Consider the following 19,518-nt stretch of genomic DNA (forward strand, 5'->3'; position numbering starts at 1 on the left):
AGGTTAGGGGCTGGAGTAGACCTTGAAAGATCATCTGGTCCAAGCCCCTTGCCAGATCAGGATCACCTATACCAAATCACACAGGAATGGGTCTTGAATATCTTCAAAGAGGGAGACTCCAGAACCCCCCATGGCAGCCTGTTCTGATGTTCTGTTGCCCTCACAGGAAAAGAATTCTAATGTTTACATGGAACTTCCTTTGCTTCTAATTCCACCCATTGACCCTTGTCTTGTCATTAGGCATCGGCAAAATGAGCCTGACTCCATTCTCTTGACGTTTGCCTTTTACATATGTATCAACATGAATGAGGTCACCTTCATTACAGGGTTGGACGAGAGTGGCTGGAAAGCTGCCCAGTGCAAAAAGACAACAGTCATCTGAATTTGAGCCACTGTGGCCCCAGGTGCCCAAGAAGGACAGTAGTATCTTGGCTTGGACCAGCAATAGTGTTGCCAGGAAGATCAGAGAGGTGATTGTCCCACTGTACTGGTAGGGCCACACCTTCAATACAGGTTCAGTTTTTGGCCCCTCACAACAAGAAGGACATTGAGGTGCTAGAGTGTGTCCAGAGAAGATCAGCAAAGCTGAAAAGGGCCTAGAGAGCAGGTCTGGTGAGAAGCAGCTCTGGGAACTGGGGTTGTGTAGTCTGGAGAAAAGGAGACTGAGGGGAGGCCTTCTTACTCTTTACAACCTCCCTTCAGGTAGTTTTAGTGTGGTGGGTGTTGGTCTCTTCTTCCTAGTAACAAGTGACAGGATGAGAGGAGACAGCCTCAGATTGTGCCAGGAGAAGCTTGAATTTGGTGTTAGGAAAAATATCTTCACTGAAAGGCTGTCAAACTCTGGAACAGTCTGCTCTGGGAAGTGGTGAAATCACCGTCCTTGTGGATGTTTAAAAGACATGTAGACGTGGTGCTTAGGGGCAGGATTTAGCAGCAGACTCGGTAGTGTTGTGTTAATGGTTGAATTTGATGATCTTAAAGACCTTTTCCAGCCTAAAGGATTCTATGATTCCCACAGATTATGCTAAACTGATTATTTTTGTTTCATATTATATTAATTCTCAGGCATGAAAATGTTATTTTTAAAATTGTGATGCCAAAAATCTGCAAACGATGACTCATGTAGGAAATACTGGATGTTATCTCTGAGACAAATGTTTCTTCTAGCAGATCTTTCTCAGTGAGACAGCAGACAATGTTTCTGTTGCCATGGTACTGCAATTAATATTTAATTAACAGCATAAGGCTCAGATGATATTTTGCGTCGAGGACTGTGTTGAATTCTGACTTAAATATCCATAATATAATACATTAATGACACAGGATTTTATTCAGTACATACTCGAAAATCAGCTTTCCAAACTTGCAGCCTTGCTGTCTTGTTTTTGTTTTCATAGTTTCTCCAACTCAAATGTACAGTGTGAAGAGGACTGCTTTTTGTGTCCTTAGAAAGCTTTCACATCATAAAAGTCTTGATAGGGCTAAAAATTGTTTGTTTTTTTTTAGATTGATACTGTTTCTTAGGGGTTGTATTTTTAATGAAATGGCAGAACATATAGTAATTATTTTCTTCTTTTTACTGCTACTTAAAAGATAGAACTATGAAAGAAGATGAATTGCTAGGCTGTGGTCTTTGATTATGTCACAGTTGAATTAGAAGTGTTTGTAAGACTGCTATGCAGTAAGAGAATTGGGATTGCTTAAAGCATGCGTTAAATTAAAAGAGCAATTCACATGATATAAATCTTAATTTTTAAGTGGGTGAGTATAACTGTCATGAGAAAACTGTGTTTAGAACTAATTTGAGTGTCCTCTTACCTCAACAGTCCTTAAACAAAAGACTAAAACAAAGTAGAAGCTTAGTACATGGGGCATTTCAGTTACAAGGAGAGAAAGGGAAGGGACCCTCCAAAGTCATCTTGTCCAACCCCCTGCAGTTAGCAGGGACACCTTCAATTGGAGCAGGCTGCCCAGGACAACCTGTTCCAAGTATTTCATCACTCTCATGCTAAAGAACTTCATTCTGATGTCCAAACTAAATCTACCCTGCTGCAGTTTCAAGCCACTGCCCCTCATCACTACAAGCCCTTGTGAAAAAATCCCCCTCCAACCCTCCTGTAGGCCCCATTCAGATAGTGAAACACAGCTCTAAAGTCTCCACAGAGTCTTCTCCAGGCTGAACGGCCCCGGTTCTTTCAGACTGTCTTCACAGGAGAGGTGCTCTGCCTACTAACACAGCCCTTCTAATCCACCCCAGGATGCCACCTGGCCTTCTTGGTCATGAGGGCACATTGCTGGCTCATGGTCATCATTCTGTCCCCCACAGGGACCCCCAGGTCCCTTTCCCGTATGTTGCTCTGTGACAGGTTAGTCCCCAGCCAGTACTGGTCCAGTAACATCACTGTTTGTGGAACTTAGTTAAGTAATAAATATCACACTGCAGATAGATGAGGGATTGCCAGGAAAATGTTTTTTCTGCTGAAGGATTTTGTCATAGCATAGTTTTGGTTGGAAAAGACCTTTAAGACCAATGAGTCCAACAATGATCTAACTCTACTACTTAGTAAAGTCTGGTGCTAAACCATATCCCTCAGCACCACATCTCTGCCTTTTAACACCTCCAGGGATGGGGATTCAACCACCTCCCTGGGGAGCTTGTTCCAGTATTTGAGAACCCTTGGAGTGAAGAGGTTTCTCCTAATATCCAGACTAAATAGCTGTCTAAGGCCAGTGACAAAGTCTGTTTCTTGTACAACTGTTCAGAAGACCAAGAAAGGAAAAGCACTGTAACTGGAGCTGATTAGGAGAAGGGTCTAGTTTGCATATGGCATATTTGCATGGCAGCTTGCTAGAGCCATCATGCTAATTGTCAAGCAGTTTTGAGGTAGTAAAAAAGTTTTTTTACCAGTAGTAGCCAGTGGAGAGAATTTCAGGTAACAAATTACCTGTTATAGAGACTTGCAGTATATTTAAAGGGCTGTTCCAGACAAGTATTTCCTTCCCACAAGAAAAACAGTACCGGTGAGGAATGTGTTTACTATTCATAGGCTGTCAGGTGGGTTGTTTACCCAGGAGAATCGGTGTTAGGCTTAATCAGGGCACCCCAGTTAAAGTGACAGAGTTATTATGACTTGTGCTTTTCATTACAGATGAAATCATGAATTTACTCAAAAATAGAATGAGACTTGCAGATAAGCTGCATAAAATTATTTTTTTTTAATCTTAGCAGATGATTACCTTTGTTGTACATGGAGAGTGATGTGTGTGTTTTGGTTAGTGATGTGTGTCAGCTTTGCAGAGTTTGATATCTCTTCCTTAAGTATTAGTAATTTTTTTTCAACTCTTTGGCAAACTGTTGCAATTACAGTATCAATATCATACACTGGTTTGGGTTGTAAGTGACCTCCAAAGGTCATCTAGTCCAAACCTGCTGCAGTCAGCAAGGACATCCTCCACTAGATCAGGTTGCTCAGGGCCTTTATGAGCCTGACCTTGAATATTTCCAGGGATGGGGCCTCAACTGCTGCCCTGGCCAACCTGTTCAATGTTTCATCACCCTCGTTGTGAAGAACACCTTTCTTATGTCCAGCCTACATCTACTCTTCTCTAATTTCAAACCATTGCTCCTTGTCCTATCACTACAAGTCTTTATAAACAGTCCCTCTGTAGCCTTCCTCCAGGCCCCCTTCTGGTACTGAAAGGCTGCTATAAGATCCCCCCAGGGCCTTCTCTTCTCCAGGCTGAACAACCCCAGCTTCTTCAGCCTGCCTTGGTAGAAGTGCGCCAATCTCCTGATTATCTTTGTGGCCCTCCTCTGGACCCTCTTCATGAGGTCCATGTCCTTCCTGTGCTGAGAATTCCAGAGCTGGATGCAGTAGTCCAGGTGAGGTCTCACCAGAGCAGACTGATAGGTGATTCTGCCAATCTGCTGGTTGTGCTGCTTTTGATGCAGCCCAGGATGCAAGTGGCCTTCCAGTCTGCAAGTACACACTGTTGGCTCATGTCCAGCTTCTCATGCAGCAGCACCTCCAGGTCCTTTTCTGCAGGGTTACTCTCAATTTCATCATCCTCCAGGATTGCCCCAGTCTAGGTGCAGGACCTTGCACTTTGCTTAATTGAATCTCATGAGAATTTCCTCAGCCCAGCTTTGCAGCCTGTCCAGGTCCCTCTGGATGGCATCCTGTCCTTCAGTGTTATCAACTGCATCACTTAGCTTGGAATCATCTGCAGACTTGCTGAGGATGCCCTCAGTCTTGCTGTGCATAGTACTGATGAAGACGTACAGCACTGTGAGCAGTGCTGTACCCTTGAGGGACACCACTTGTCACCCATCTCCATCTGGACATTGAGCTGTTGACCACTGCCCTTACATAATTCCTTTGCTGCTGGCATCCACTATGAGGTACCTCAGTAGTTTCTGCTGCTTTAGAGGAGAACTGTGTATGCCTTCCCTTAAAACGATAATGTAATATCAGGACCTATGCACTCAAAGAGATGAGTACTTGGGAATAGAAATATTATTGACAGCAGTATTATTGCTGTGAAACAAAGGAGTGGGTATCTTTCAGAGTGTAAGATTTTGCTGAGCCATCCTGGACAGTGTGTCTTATCTCTATGGAGAGATTGTTTTAAAGAGGCAGAGGTGCGGTGCTGAAGGATATAGTTTAGTACCAGACCTGATAGAATTAGGAAATTGGTTTCACTCAGTGATCTTAAAGGTCTTTTCCAATTGAAATGCTTCCATGATTCTTCATTGTAGAATAGACTACAGCAGTTGGAAGGGACCTGCGGTGATTATCAAGACCAGCTGCCTGATGACATCAGGGCTAGCCTAAAGTCCAAACATGTTATTAAAATCCAAATGACTCTTGAATGTAACTGAGAGGCTTGGGGCGTCAACCACCTCTCTAGGAAGCCTGTAGCTATTGTGATGAGATAAAAGGGTTGTTAGCCAATTACAGATATCTATGCCTAGGAAATATTTGGAGAGCATTATCTGCTGCTGATAATAGGGGAAGCTGCTTTCTGTGGACCTAGATACCCCAACAGTTTATTCTGCTTAGATGAGGTAGCAGTGGATTAGTGGAAGGTGTTCTGCTCAGCTCTGTGATTAGGCAGCAGTAGGAATGACTCTTATTGAAGAGCTTCTGTGTGTGATGAGCTTGCCTGCTGTAATTCCTTCAGATGTTAAGTCTCCCACAGTGGTTGTTCCTTGCTGACTTCTCAAGGGGGGACCAAAACACAGCTTAATTTCAGAAGCACATTCAGGAAAGCCAATGTTCCATTTTGTTAGAAGGTTTTGCTCTTCTTCTTGCAAGGGTAGCACATAGAGGTGTGGCCAGCAGATTGAAAGAGATGATTCTGCCACTTTACTCTGCTCTGGTGAGACCTCACCTGGAGTATTGTGTCCAACTCTGGAGCCCTTAACACAGGAAGGATGGAGTAAGTTCATAGGAGGGCTGTGAAGTTGGTCAGGGAGCTGAGCTCCTCTCTACAAGAACAAGCTGTGGGAGCTGGGATTGCTCAGCCTAGAGAAGAGAAGACTCTGGGGAGATGTAATAGCAGCCTTCCAATACCTAAAGGCTGCAGGGATAGGAAAATGGTTTGAAATTAGAGAAGAGCAGATTCAGATTGGATGTTAGAAAGAAATTCTGTACCGTGACAGTGGTGAGATGCTACAGCACATAGCTCATGGACATAGTGGAGATTCCGTCCCTGGAAATTCTCCAGGTCAGGCTTGAAGCCAGGTGAGGGCTGGTCTCTTGTTCCTAGCAACAAGTGATAAAACGAGAGGAAATGGCCTGAAATTGTGCCAGAACAGGTTAAGATTGGAGATTAGGAAAATTTTCTTTGTTGAAAGAGTAGTGAGGCGTTGGAACAGGCTGCCTAGGGAAGTGATGGAATCATCATCCCCAGAGACATTCAAGGAATGTGTGCACATGGCATTTGGGAGGGTGGTTTAATAGTCATGGTGGTGTTAGTTGGACTCAATCTTGGAGAGCTTTTCCAACCAAAGCAATTCCATGATTCTATGAAAATTTGCGTAGTTCTTTGGTAGTAGCAGGTAATTATAACAAGGGCCAGTGGCTCCACACTGTGGCTTTGGAGGTACAGGTTGGATGTTAGGGTAAATGTCTCCTATAGGAAGAGTGGCTTTGCTGGAGAGGTAAGGGATTTGCCATGTTTAAGTTTTAAATGCTTAGCCAGGTAAAGGCGTAACTGACCTGATGCAACCTTGGCAACAGCCTTGCTTTGAGTGGGAGGGTAGAGGAGATGACCTCCAGATACTCTTTTCTGTCCAGCAGTCTGAGATGAATCATAAGACTTTCAACACCTTTTGACTAGTGTTGACATTTTTGTTCCCTATGCAGAGGCTGAGTTAGGAAGCTATGGAAATGCTGTTTTTCCTCCTCAGATTCAGGTTTTCGTGAAGTGTCAGCTATATTTGACCCAGGTTGCTTGTGCCATTGGCACATGAGTAGAACAGGACATTCCATGTAGGTGGATTTTAAGTACAATCAAATGACCACAAAATGATCAGAGATCTGGAGCACCTTCCCTATGGGGGCAGGCTGAGAGAGCTGGGGCTGCTCAGCCTGGAGGAAAAAAGACTCTAGTGAGACCTTATAGCAGCCTTCCAGTACCTGAAGTGGGCTACAAGAAAGCTGGAAAGGGATGTTTTATAAGGGCTTGTAGTGATAGAATGAGGGGCAGTGCCTTTAAGCTTGAGGAGGGCAGATTTAGACTGGAGTTTAGGAAGAAATTCTTTCCAGGGAGGATGGTGAGACCCCGAAACAGGTTGCCCAGGAAGGTTGTGGACACCCCTTCACTGGACATGTTCAATGTCAGGTTGTATAAAGCCTTGGACAACCTGATCTAACGGAAGTGTCCATATCCATGCCAATGGGGTTGGAGGTAGGTGATCTTCAAGCTCTCTTCTAACCCAAACCATTATGTGAATCTAAGAAATCATAGCAATTTGTGAGCCTGTTTCAGAGAGAGAAGGAATGGCAGTAACAACTTTAAAACCAGTCTATCAACATTCAGTTTTTCTTTTCAGTAGCTTTTCCTTTTTTTGGGCAGAAGACACTGGTCTTACCTTTCCACTAACAACAGCTTAATTCTTTCAAATTTATCTTGAAAATTACTGAAAGGAACTTGAAATGTACTGAATAGAGTCCAACAGAGAACTATGATTGAGGAACTTGAACATCTCTCTTGTGAAGAAAGACTGATCTGGGGCTGTTTAGTCTTGAGAAGGCTGAGAGGGGATCTTATCAATGTCTACAAATACCTGAGGGGTGGGTGCCAAGATGAAAATGCCAGGCTCTTTTCGCTGATGCCCAGTAATAGGACAAGGAACAACCAGGTACAAGCTAGAACACAGGAGGTTCCACCTCAACACAGAGAGACACTTTGCTATGAGGGTGACAGAGCACTGGAACAGGCTCCCCAGAGAAGTGGAGTCTCCTTCTGGGACTGTCAAAACCTGCCTGGATGCATTCATAGGTGACCGGCCCTGGGTGATCCTGCTTTGGTTGGGGTGTTGGACTCAGTCTCTGGAGGTCACTTTCCAACCTGTAACATTCTGTGAGAGGTGATTTGAGAGTCAGAGATGGTTAAGCGCCGCTGACAATGACCACTGTAACTTTCAGAGGAAAACATGTGTTCATGTTGTATAAATATCAGACTTGTCTTTAAAGGCAATCATCTCAAGTTTCTTTTAGTGCCCATGTTTGTGTGAGATGTATAAAAATAATGAATACTTCATAGCATTTATTTTTGTGTTGTATTTTTTCCTCAAATTAATATTGTTTTAAGATTTGGTGTGGAAATAAAGAATTCCCACCAGTCACTATATTAACATCTTGAGAATTAGTTGAGGTTTTCAGACACCAGAACCGTCAAAACTCAACATTCTAGTTAAAAGCCACAACAGAAATGTTAGCTAAAAATAAAATAACTCTAGCAGGTAGATATTGATGAATGAAAACTTGTGTTTGGAGAAAAGAAAGACAGATGATAAGGAAAGCTTTATTGGAAAAAGGAGAGACTGGGAATGCAAAAATAGTACAGAAATCAGTGCTGAAAAGAAAAACTTTAGTGTAACAGGTACATGCAAGTCAATTATAAAGCGAATTAAATTCTAGTGAGGATGAGTAATTTGTTTTGGATCCTCTAAAAGAAACCTCTGATCCTTAAAAAGAATCATGATTTTGTATTCATGTACAGCAATAAGGATTTTGGAGAGCTGGAATTTGTGTTTAGTTATGTGTATGTTTTTTTTAAAGGGCCTGTTTGAACCCCCTTAAAGTAGCTGAGATTTGATAACTTGGAGGAAAAACTGGGAATTCCTTTTGGGGTTGTTCCGCTTCCAAATGTCAGATTGATTAAAATCTTGGAATGCTGGAGAGGGTTCACAATTTTGCTGAAAGGAAGTGATGCCAAAGAAATTATTATATTGGACTGTTAATTAGGCCAAGTGTGTTCTAGCTTGTAAAGAACTTGGCTGAAAATTACAAAAAGTGTTCTAATGTAGGATTGCTGTACTCTTGATTTAAGATTCTATTCCGTAATCATAGCTTTAAGCCATAGATAAATATCACCTCAAGAGAGGTAATTCTTCCCTGTACTCTGTTCCTGTGACACCCCACCTGGAATCCTGCATCCAGTTCTGCTGTCCCCAGCATAAGAAGGACATGGAACTGCGGGAGTGAGTTCAGAGGAGAGGCATGAATGTGATCCAAGGGCTGGAACACTTCGGATAGTCTGAGGGAGCTGGAACACTTAGGATAGTCTGAGGGAGCTGGGGTTGTTCAGCCTGGAGAACAATCCAAGGCGACTTAGAGGTGCCTTTGAATACCTGAAGGGAACCTGCAGGAAGGCTGGAGAGGAAGTTTTCATAAGGACAAGGGGGAATGGTTTTAAGATGAGGGAGAGGAGATTTAGAGTGGATCTTGGGAGGAAGTTGTTCTGTACAAGGGTGGTGAGACTGTGGAATAGATTGCCCAGAGTGGTTGTGGATGTCCCCTCCCTGGAGATGTTCAAAGCCAGATTGGATGAGGCCTTGAGCAGCCAAGTCTAGTTGAGAGGCATTCCTGCCCTTGGTGGGAGGTGTTGAAGTGGATGCTCTCTGAGGTCTCCAACTTGAGCCATCCTATGGTTTCTGTGATTTACACACTGGTTTTGTCTCAGGCTATATTTGTAATCAAAACATTTCTTTCACAGACAGGCCTCATAACCCTATGGTGAATGCTGGAGCAATTGTGATCACATCTTTAATCAAGGTAAAAAAATCTATTTTCAGTTTCTTTTGGTGTTTCAACAGAATGTAGAGAGTGTCTTGTACAGATTAAGAACTGTTTCTGTTTTCTGTGTGCAATATCCAATGGCAGTTTACTCATTAGCAGGTAGACGAGCTCTGATGTTTTTGGAAACAAGTAGCTGAAAAAAGTGAGGAATGCAGCTGAAAGCCTCTTTTTTGCCTCAGCATTTTTAGTTCTGTTTCCTTTAACTACACAATACTTGATATTCTCGAGAGAGAATTGCCTCCTGCTTGTTAGACGCTAGGAGTACATCCTTGGGAATACACTTTATGGCACTCAGAATTAAGTTTCTGAATGTCTAATGCTCTTAAAGGGCATGAAGTTACAAGAGTATTTCTTTCTGTGCAGAAGAAATGGAAGGGATTGTAATTTGTACAGGAGCAGTGCAACTAAATTCACCAAATTTGTCTGCTCTTAACGTACTGTACATGTAAATGATGTGTAACTTCTCTATTCCATAGTTTCTGGTGGGGTGGTGAGTGTGTTTCTTTCAATAAAGGTGTTTGGAAACAATTACTCGTATTCTGCTGAGTAAACCATAGTTGAATAATGGCTTGGCATCTTAAGACTCTTGGAAAGCTGTATTTTATTTTTCCTTAGTCTTGAAGTTGTAAATGACATCAATTCCATGTAATGCTAATGTTTGCCAGGTGTTTCTATTTTCTGTCTTTTTCTCGTAGCTACTGTACAAAATATATATATATGTATGTATATATATATTGTTTTTCCTTAAGGGAACCTGCTTAGAATCCTGGGGAACATGTCATTCCCCTGGAGTTTTGAAGTAGAACACTTAATGCTGTTACTTCATAGGTCTACAAATCTTGTTTACAGCCTTTTTCTTGGTTATATTTCAAACTCCAGTTAGCTGTAGTGTGCTTCCTGTCTCCTATTTCCAAATTGTTTATTTTAAATTTACTTAGATCATGCTTTTCTGTTATTTTATATTTAAAGAAGGTGTAAGAACTCCTGCTTAAAGACATTTATCTTTAATAGCTGTAGGTGAAAGAAAATGGCCTTAAGTATGACAGGTAAATTCATTCACCTTTTATTTTATTTTTTAAAAGGTTGAGTGTTGAAATTCACTTGGATTACAGTGAATTTTACCATCTGACTTAATACATTTGTCTGAAATGTCAAAATGTTAGTTCCTACTACAACTACTGGTCCTAAGGCAAATGCCAAGCATGTGCCTCTTTGCAGAAGGCACTTAGTTCTGGATACATGATGTGCCCCTGAGTAGATAACCTGCGTTGTTTGACTGCATGCAATTGTGATCCTTGTTAGAAGGTTGGGGGATTGTTTTTGCTGAGTGGTTTGGTTTGGGTTTTTTTTCTTCTTTATTTGCTGTAGTGTTCTTATGAAGAATATTGCACTGCACTAACCTTTTTGCATGTGGTAATTGCACGCCTAATAGACACCTCTCTTATTTATCATATGCCATTATTTGTTTTCAATGTGATTCAAATGTTAGTGAAGCAGTACAGAAAATAACCTAAGATACCATTTACCATTTGAATAACCCAACAAAATTCACTCAAAAAAAATTACAAAGAGGGTCACAGGTACAAAGTGATGTCATAATTGTGTTTTCTGTGAAATAACGATTAAAATCTTCAATTTAACAACATTCCTACTAACTATTCAGTGATTAATTTATATCTGAGCTGATCTAAAACTTGTTTTCCAAAAGTGGCTTCGTTAACCCATGCTTTGTCCTCAGTTTCTCTACATTCATTCTGTTTATTTACTTGCATATTTTGAAGACTGTGTGAGTCCAATAAAACCAAGGGATTGTTAAGCATAGTTTAATTTGTCATAGAGGCCAGAGTTATCTCATGCTTGTTAATAGTTACAGAGGGCTTGTTGCTGTATTTCAGTGTTAATGCTTTTGCTTCCTTTGATAGTCATCATTTTATTTTCCTCTGAGAAATCAATACCAGGAGTCATTCAAAGTCTACATCCACTGAACTAAGTTTACAGCTGTTAGCATGCATTACAGGTTTGCATTATGCATGGAAGAGGAACAATGCATGGAGTGATCATGTGGAATATGTTAACATTTTGAGGAGGGAGAAGGATCCTTAGCATCACACACCCAATGCTGACTGCCTTGCAAATTTGCTATAACATACTTTGGAACAGAGCATAGATCTAAAGTGTAATGTTATCTTTAGTTGTTCTTACTGATAATAGTAAAGCCTTTGTGTGTGTCGAGTTGTATGTTTTGACATACTTAGGCATGACTATATCTTGCTTCCACCAGCTTAAATGATTCTCTACTTTTTACATGTGTGGAATTCTGATGTATTTACATTTTGGTGCCTTAACTCTTGGCTCTGTTCCAGCTGTACTTGCATTACACTTCTCACATTGTTCAGCAGTTTAAAGCATATCTACAATAAAAATGCTTTAGCAAGGGACATCCATCCTGTGGGCCAGTTTTAATGAAGGAAAGGGTCCAGAAGAGGGCTGCAGAAATGGTTAGAGAGCTGGAGCACCTCTCTTATGGGGATAGGCTGAGAGAGCTGGGGCTCTGCATCCTGGAGAAAAAAAGGCTCTGAGGAGACCTTATAGCAGCCCGTTGGTACCTGAAAGAAGCCTAAGGAAAGCTGAGAATGGACTTTTTACAAGGGCTTGTAGTGACAGGATGAGGGGGAATGGATTGAAGCTTGAGGAGGGCAGATTTAGACTGGAGATTAGGAAAAAATTCTTTCCAATGAGGGTGGTGAGACACTGAAACAGGTTGCCCAGAGAGGTTGTGGATGCTCCCTCTCTGGAGGTATTCCTAGATCAGATTGTATGAGGCCTTGAGCAACCTCATCTGGTGGAAAGTGTCCCTACTCGTGTCAGGGGGGTTGGAACTCATGATCTTGAAAGTCTCTTCCAAGCCAAATCATTCCATGAATCTTCAAAATCCCTAAGGACCTTTTCCTGTGTTTGTAAAAAAATTTGCCTTTAATTGCTAGTTACAGAAATTGCACAGTTAGAACAGTTTTCAAATAATTGTTATCAAAAAGAAAATTGTAGTGGCAGTTAAAGGAGTCTGTGGGCAGGTAACATCCGATAAAATGGTAAATTCTTCTGTTTCTCCAGGGAAATGCAGAGGTCCTTGAGGTAAGAAGGTTCAGCTCCTGTACAGCTTTAGTACAGATTCCGTGCTCTGTAACCACAGAGCTTTCTGCCTATCACATTGACTGGGAAAAGTCTTTGTTGCCTGTGGTGTGAATAGATTTTAATGCTTTAATGTGTTTTTTCTTAAACCTCAAATTCCATTCTCAAGGCTTGTCAACTGCAGGAGTATCAGTGGTTGTGTCACCAAGTGCCCACTTGCACATATCTTATCTGACTGGGGAGGATAACACATTAGATGTGCAGATGAGATGATGAGGACAGGATCAGAATGAAATATGCAGAAGGCAGATGGCTGTGGAAGAATCACTAGAGGACAAGGGATTAATCTTAAGTAATTTTTATTGTATGCTTCAAGATTCCATCTGTAGATAAAAGCTTTCCTAGTGCAAAGGTTTGGGCAAATGAAAGCATATTTAACTCCTACCAGTGCTGACAGCAGCACTCAGGAACTCAGACAACAGTTACAGGCTTCAGTGCCAGAGGAAGAGAGATATTCTGTGGTGATGAATCAGTGTGGGAGACATTTAGACAGCTTGGGAGGGGGGTGGTGAAGACAGCAATGTTCATAGTCCTTGCAGAAAACTTGGTATACAGAGTGGTGATTTTGCTAACTCTGAAAAAAACAATTCTATGAAAGCTTTTCCTTTTGATATGAAACAAAGAGGTGTTGCTGGTATGCTTAAGATCATTTTGAGCTGGCAGAGGAGAGATCTAAGGGGGGAGATTTAAACTAGGTGTTAGAAGGAAGTTCTTTCCAGTGAGGATGGTGAGACACTGGAACAGGTTGCCCAGAGAAGTTGTGGATGCTCTCTCCCTGGAGGTTATTCAAGGCTAGGTTGAATGAGGCCTTGAGCAACCTGTTCTAGTGGGGGATGTCCCTGTCTATGGCAGGGGGTGGGAACTAGATGATCTTTGAGGTCCCTTCCAACCTAAACCATTCTATGATTATAAATATGTATCTAAATCATATATATAACTTATATATGAATCATAGAAGTGATATATGATCTGATAATGTAAGTAATTTAGAGAGTGATGGAAAAACCTGTCTAGCTGTGCCAAGCATTGGTTTGCTGTTAGGGTACCGTTAATAGGAAGCTTGCCCCCAGTTACAATCTAATACTTGAGGGATGGGGAAAGTGCATGATTTATTTGGTTTATTTAACAGTATAGCTAGAATAAATAGCAGAGTTTTAACTTAATTGCTCTATGCTACCCACTCCACTTACAAGCACAGTGTAAATGTACATGCATACCACTTCAAGTCATTTGTTGGCATTGTGATCATCCCTGCTGGGTACTTGTCTTTATTTTGGTGATGTTTCTTCTTCTCCTGGGTTATTAATTTTGGACGAACTAATTTTGACTAGAACCTCTGTTCACGTTGTTCTGCACTCGCTTTTTGTTGTAACTCAAATGTACTGGATGCTGTTTGACATAAAATACACAGCAGTGATATCTGAAATGACATGTCTCCAGTGGCCACGTCTGTGAGAGTTTAAAACCCGAAGGACACAAAAATAATTCTTATGTGTATTCTAAGTGGTATCAATATTGCTCTCAACGGCTTAAATACTGCCTTTTACCATCTAAAAATGGCACACCAAGCAGTCAGGACACCAATTCTTTAAAATTAAAATATCCACAAGTTTAGGTTTTAAACAATTGTCTATTATAAAATAATATGATTAACCACTCATGCTCCAGCTGTTTTTATTAACTTGCTTAGATTCAAACTGACAGATTATTCTAACAAGAGACATATGGTTAAGAGCTTATGGATGACCACTGAGTGTTGATGAATGAAAAGTGGCTGACATTCACTACTTCTGTAAAAAATTTTGCTTACTTTTGTCGTGGCAAGCTCTGGTAAGTATCCATGAGTCTCTTCTTTGCTGCATGCAATTAAAGGTGCAACCTTTGCAACTTAGAAATACAAATAATAAAAATACCTTTTGTTCTGTTTTAAAAGAAGGGGAAGGTCACTAAAACCTGACAGTCAAAAAATTCAGATTTCTGATTGACAGCCCTAGTGTCCATCGTGGTTTTAAGCACTCACAAAATAGTTCTGAGCTGTCTTCTGCAAGTTTGAATTTTCTGCCTAGCGAAATGCTTCAGTCTTAACATTTTCAGTTTCATTTTGTGCTCCTGTAGGAGCATTTCTCCATCTGTATATACACACAAGCATGTCTGCAGGAAGTGTGTATATGAACATGTGCTCCAGTAAATGTTCTAATTGTTTGTGGAGTTAGTGCATGGAGCTTTGATGTTCTAGGCAGATTAATTTCATCTGAGCTGAAGAGAAATGCTTTTGAGGAACTGCTTTTACGCTGCCCCCAACCTCATAAGCTTGTACAGTCCAGCTCAAAATAAGACACACTTGTGCAGGAACAGAAGTTTCCTTGCCTCTTACTTAAATTACTAAGGGGAAGTTCCTTGTTGTATTATGAATGTATTATTTGGTATTCGCATATCAATTTGATATTGTGTGTTGCTTCTGTATCTCTTAAGCTGTTTAGCAGGAGCAGTCTACCTCGTGCTACCTACCTAGCTGAAAATGAGGGAAACTAATGGCAGGGGGGGATTGGTCATGTGTATGGAAGCAAAGTTTTCTGGTTTATCTCCATGTTATGTTAAATGTCTATTGAGGCATTGGTCCTATGATTACTTAGGCAAATATTTTAGGTATTTATGTAACAGTAGAATGCTTGAGTTTCAGATATTTAAGTAACTGGATTTTTTTTTTTGAGGTTGAGTAACAGCAGAGTTTAAGCAACAATGCTTTTGTGTTAGCTATAAAGTACCTATACAAGTGTGTGGAATCATCTGAGTTAGCACATACAAGATTTTCTTCCCAAAAGGAGAGATTAGATGTGAACTTGAAAAACCTTTTTTTACAGCAAGTTGATGTGGAAAATAAATGTGCATCGAGTCTTTTGCCCAGTGACTTTATATGCTGCTAGTAAAAGCAGGCTTTTGTTGAAGGGCTAGGAATTTTTTTTTTCAACTGGGGGAAAAAAAAATAAAGTGACATATTATGTATTTGTATTTTTGCCAACAGCATGATCTCTTTCTCCCTCTTTCTTTTTGGTTTTGTTTTTAACCAAAGAACTTGTTTCAATTTATTATACGTGTCTAACCATACAACTATCAATGCAGCATCCCATAACTAATGCTGACCCACTTTCCCAGGGACAAAAAAAAACCCCGATGTTCATTGTGCATTTGAAAGGTTGAAAAGGTTTTTGTGGTTTAAATGTTGTTACATATTTTCCAGCATTAGGATCTATGGAATATTTTGACAACTGCAACAGTTCAATGAAGTTGGTAATTTCTTCTTTTAATTATTTTTTTTTTCATTGAACAGATTTGGAGTTAAAATTTTTAAGAGTTGTGTTCTGGTATATTATACAGGAACATTCTGCTGAAATGTATGGTGGCCTTTTTTTTTTTTTTCTTTTATTGCAAAGTAGCTAGAGATGATTGCCTTTAAGAGTAAGGTTATTAGTCTTTAAGCATAAGATAAGCACTTGTACATCATTGTGACCAAACAGTGTGGTGGTGTTCCTTTCAGCTAGTGATCATATGTGTATGACTGCACATCCTGTTGTAGATGAGCTGATGCATGGGCTTCAAAGATTATCTGCAATGCTCTAATCCACATACAGAGTGGGAAATGAGACTGCCTTTAATGCATTTCATTAAGTTAAATGCTGGCTGATAGGAAGCTTCAGTTTTTTGTCACTTCCTTCCCCATCCCCACATGAAATGCAATGCAAGTAGCGTCTGGAATTGTTTGAGAGATGTTAAATGAGAGTCTTGCTACCTAAGTAGAGTTATCTTCAGAATTATTTCTAACACTATCCCCTGCAGAGACGTTGTTTCCACTTGTGTACGTGATGCTTCCAAAAATTAACAGCTTCCCCCAGTCGACCGTGCACTGTTTTTGTGATGGTTTTTTTTTCACCACCTGCCCTTCTTTCAGTGTCTTGAGATAGGAATCTGTGGAAGGTCACCTGTGGGAGACCTGTTAGGAATTAATATGCCTTTAACTGGCAGATATTAAATTTGAGAATGTTCTTAAACAGAGAGGGGTTTAAAAAAAAGGAAAAAAATCCCTAGAATAACACCCTTCCTTCTCCCCAAAACCACCAAGCAAACTAACCCTCAGAATTTTCACTAGTGTTCTTACGAAATTTGCTTTAGATGATTATTTTCCTGGCCTTGTTAACACAGTGATGTACTCTGGGATGTGAAAATCTTATTTTTCAGTTTAATTTTTTTAATAGGTAAGACATGACTCAGATATGAATAAAATCAAGTCTTTTTGATTAAATGCAATTCTTTTCATAGTTAGGGGTAACAGCTTATTTTAAGTCTTTAAATTCTTAGGCTAGGTGCTAGCCATGGAAATAATTTTTAATTTCAGTAGCCTGAACTTCCCTGTGCTTAGCACTGTTGGTAATATAAGAATGCTTTTGTGTTACTAATCCATGAAAAAATTAGTGCTTTTTATTACCATTATCCTAATTGTAGTTACTCTTGTGGGTTTGGGTTTGTTTTTTTGGTGGGTTTTTTTTTTTTTTTGCTAGATTTACTTATGCCAAACACCTTAAGTTGAATAGAGAGCACTTAAAGCATTACCTTTTCCAGTTTACACCCATTGCCAACATATAGGTGTTTGATAAGACTGCTAGAGGATTATTTAATTTAAATTATAATTAAAGATGTACTTATGTAACACCTTAATATTTTCATTAATATGCAAAATGATTGTAGTACTGTAATTAGCTTCATACCTTAGTTACATGCATTAAAAATCCTAATCCTGTTAAGTGAACTAACTCCTTTCTTATGTGAACAATTTTTATAAATTATTTTTTCTTTCCTTGCAGCAAGGAGCAAATAACGCAGAAAAATTTGACTATGTAAGTTCATCTTTTTCCTTTTGAGCTAAGTTTGGGGTAAAAGTCTGGAGAGCAAAGGAATTGCAAGGGAACTGTAGTGATTTCATAGAACCATAGAATCGTTTGGGTTGGAAGAGGCCTCCAAAAGTCATGTAGTCAACTCCTCCTGCAGTGAGTAGGGACATCCTCCACTAGAGCAGATTGCTCAGAACCGTGAATCTCTACAGAGATGGGGCCTCAACTAACTCCTTGGGTAATCCATTAGTGTTCCACCACCGTCATGGTGCAGAACTTGTTCCTAACAATCTTAAATCAGCTCTTCTCTAATATTAAACCACTGCCCCTTGTCCTATCCGTACAGGCCATTTGAAACAGTCCCTCTGCAGCATTCTTGTGGGCCCCCTTTGGAAACCGGAAGGCTGCTGTTAGGTCTTCCTGGATCCTTCTCCAAGCTGAACAACCCCAGCTCCTTTAGTCTGTCCTTGTAGCATCCTCCGAGTCATTTTTGTGGCCTTCTTCTGGACCCTTTCCTTGAGGTCCATGTCCTTCCTTTGTAGAGGGCTCTGGAGCCTGGCTGCAGTACTCCAGGTGAGGTCTCAGCAGAGCAGAGTGACAGAATCACCTCTCTTCATCTGCTGGCCACACCACTTTTGATGCAGCCCAGGATGCAATTTGCCTTGCAGGCTGCAAGTGTGCACCTTGCTGGCTCATGTCCAGCTTGTCATCTATGAGAACTCTCAAGTCCTTTTCAGTAGGGCTGCTTTCTATCTCATATGCCAGCCTGTATTGCTAATGAGGATTGTTCTGACCCAGGTGCAGGGATCTTGTTGAGCCTGATGAGGTTCTCCTGTGCCTGTCTCTCAGCTTGTCCAGGGCCTTCTGGATAACATCCCATCTCTCTAGAATATTCATAGATATGTCAGATGTTTTATCTTTTTCTTATTTAAACATTTAGTGGCTTTTTGGGTATATTGGTAAAATTGTGTTACAAGATTTAGAATGAGTCTGGATGGACAGCGTTTTCATGTCTGAGAATGTTAGCATGCTTTTCTTCCCTCTCTGTCTCTAAATAGGTGATGCAGTTCATGAATAAGATGGCTGGTAATGAGTATGTTGGATTTAGTAATGCTACGTAAGTATTGTTGATTTACTTCATGAGTTAGGTGGAAAATGCCTCAGCTGGTAGCTGGCACACTGGCAAAGTTTAGTTACTTACATTTAAATCACCATTTCATCCCTCATATTAGAGAGTGTCTTTGACTTAAAATTTACAAGACCTGGAGTTGTGCACATCTCTGACATCAGCATGGCTAAATCTCACATAAAAGGGTTGCTTACCTGTCTTTTAGTTATCATTGTTTGGTCTTGGTGCTGAGGCAGTGAGAGCTGTAAGCTTCCTGGCATTCAGATTAAAAATTAAACTCTGCATGTTGATGGATGCATATCAAATGTTTAGAAAGCACACCTTATACCATTGGGAGTCCCTGTACTTCTTTACTTTGCACTTTTAAATTCTTTCCCAGAACAATTCCGCTCATTAACTCAATGTATATGATTCCAAAAACTCTTGAGAACAGCACTGGAAAAGTCATGAAAATTCCATAGAGCAGAGTTGCTTCCAGGTTACTAGTTGGCATACATGTGCAGAAAGAGTGAGAGAGCTGATGTTTTTCCTGAGCCTTGTTAACAGAATGGTAAGTGTTGGAAGTGACCTCAAAAGATCACCCAGTCCAGCCCCCCTGCCAGCCTAGGATCACCTAGAGTAGGTGACACAGGAATTCCTCCATGCAGGTTTGGAATGTCTCCAGAGATGGAGACTCCACAATTTCTCTGAGCAGCCTGGTCCAGGGCTCTGTCACCCTCAAAGCTTTTCCTTGCGTTCACGTGCGACCTCCTGTGCTCCAAATTGCACCCATTGCCTCTTGTCCTATCATTGGGCATCAAAACTCCAGTTCCCTCAGTCTGTCCTTGTAGGAGAGGTGCTCCAGACTTCGAATTATTTTTCATTAGAAGTATGTTTGTCTTCAAAAGTATCTTTTCCTTGCAATTTAATTAAATTACATGCTGCACATCTCTGAAGTTTGGTGTTTTGGGGAAGGTTTGATGTGTTCCCTTGTCCTTTTCTTTAACTTTTTTTTTTTTTCATCTTA

At 40.6% G+C, this 19,518-nt stretch overlaps 1 protein-coding gene across 3 annotated transcripts in view; it reads left to right on the forward strand.

Moving 5' to 3' along the window:
* The window catches only part of GLS (glutaminase), an 88,258-nt gene that overhangs the window by 19,601 nt on the left and 49,139 nt on the right, over positions 1 to 19,518 (forward strand). For 2 of the 3 annotated variants that reach the window (XM_064158245.1, XM_064158253.1), the window contains exons 7-9: positions 9,229 to 9,287; positions 17,357 to 17,389; positions 18,442 to 18,500. In XM_064158245.1, coding sequence (XP_064014315.1) covers positions 9,229 to 9,287; positions 17,357 to 17,389; positions 18,442 to 18,500 — 151 coding nt within the window. Of the gene's footprint in view, positions 1 to 9,228; positions 9,288 to 10,322; positions 10,358 to 15,738; positions 15,789 to 17,356; positions 17,390 to 18,441; positions 18,501 to 19,518 lie in introns of those variants that run through there. The other variant, XM_064158261.1, reaches the window with a different exon arrangement.

The sequence above is a fragment of the Pogoniulus pusillus genome, chromosome 2, assembly GCF_015220805.1.
Source record: "Pogoniulus pusillus isolate bPogPus1 chromosome 2, bPogPus1.pri, whole genome shotgun sequence".
In the NCBI taxonomy this organism is placed as follows: domain Eukaryota; kingdom Metazoa; phylum Chordata; class Aves; order Piciformes; family Lybiidae; genus Pogoniulus; species Pogoniulus pusillus.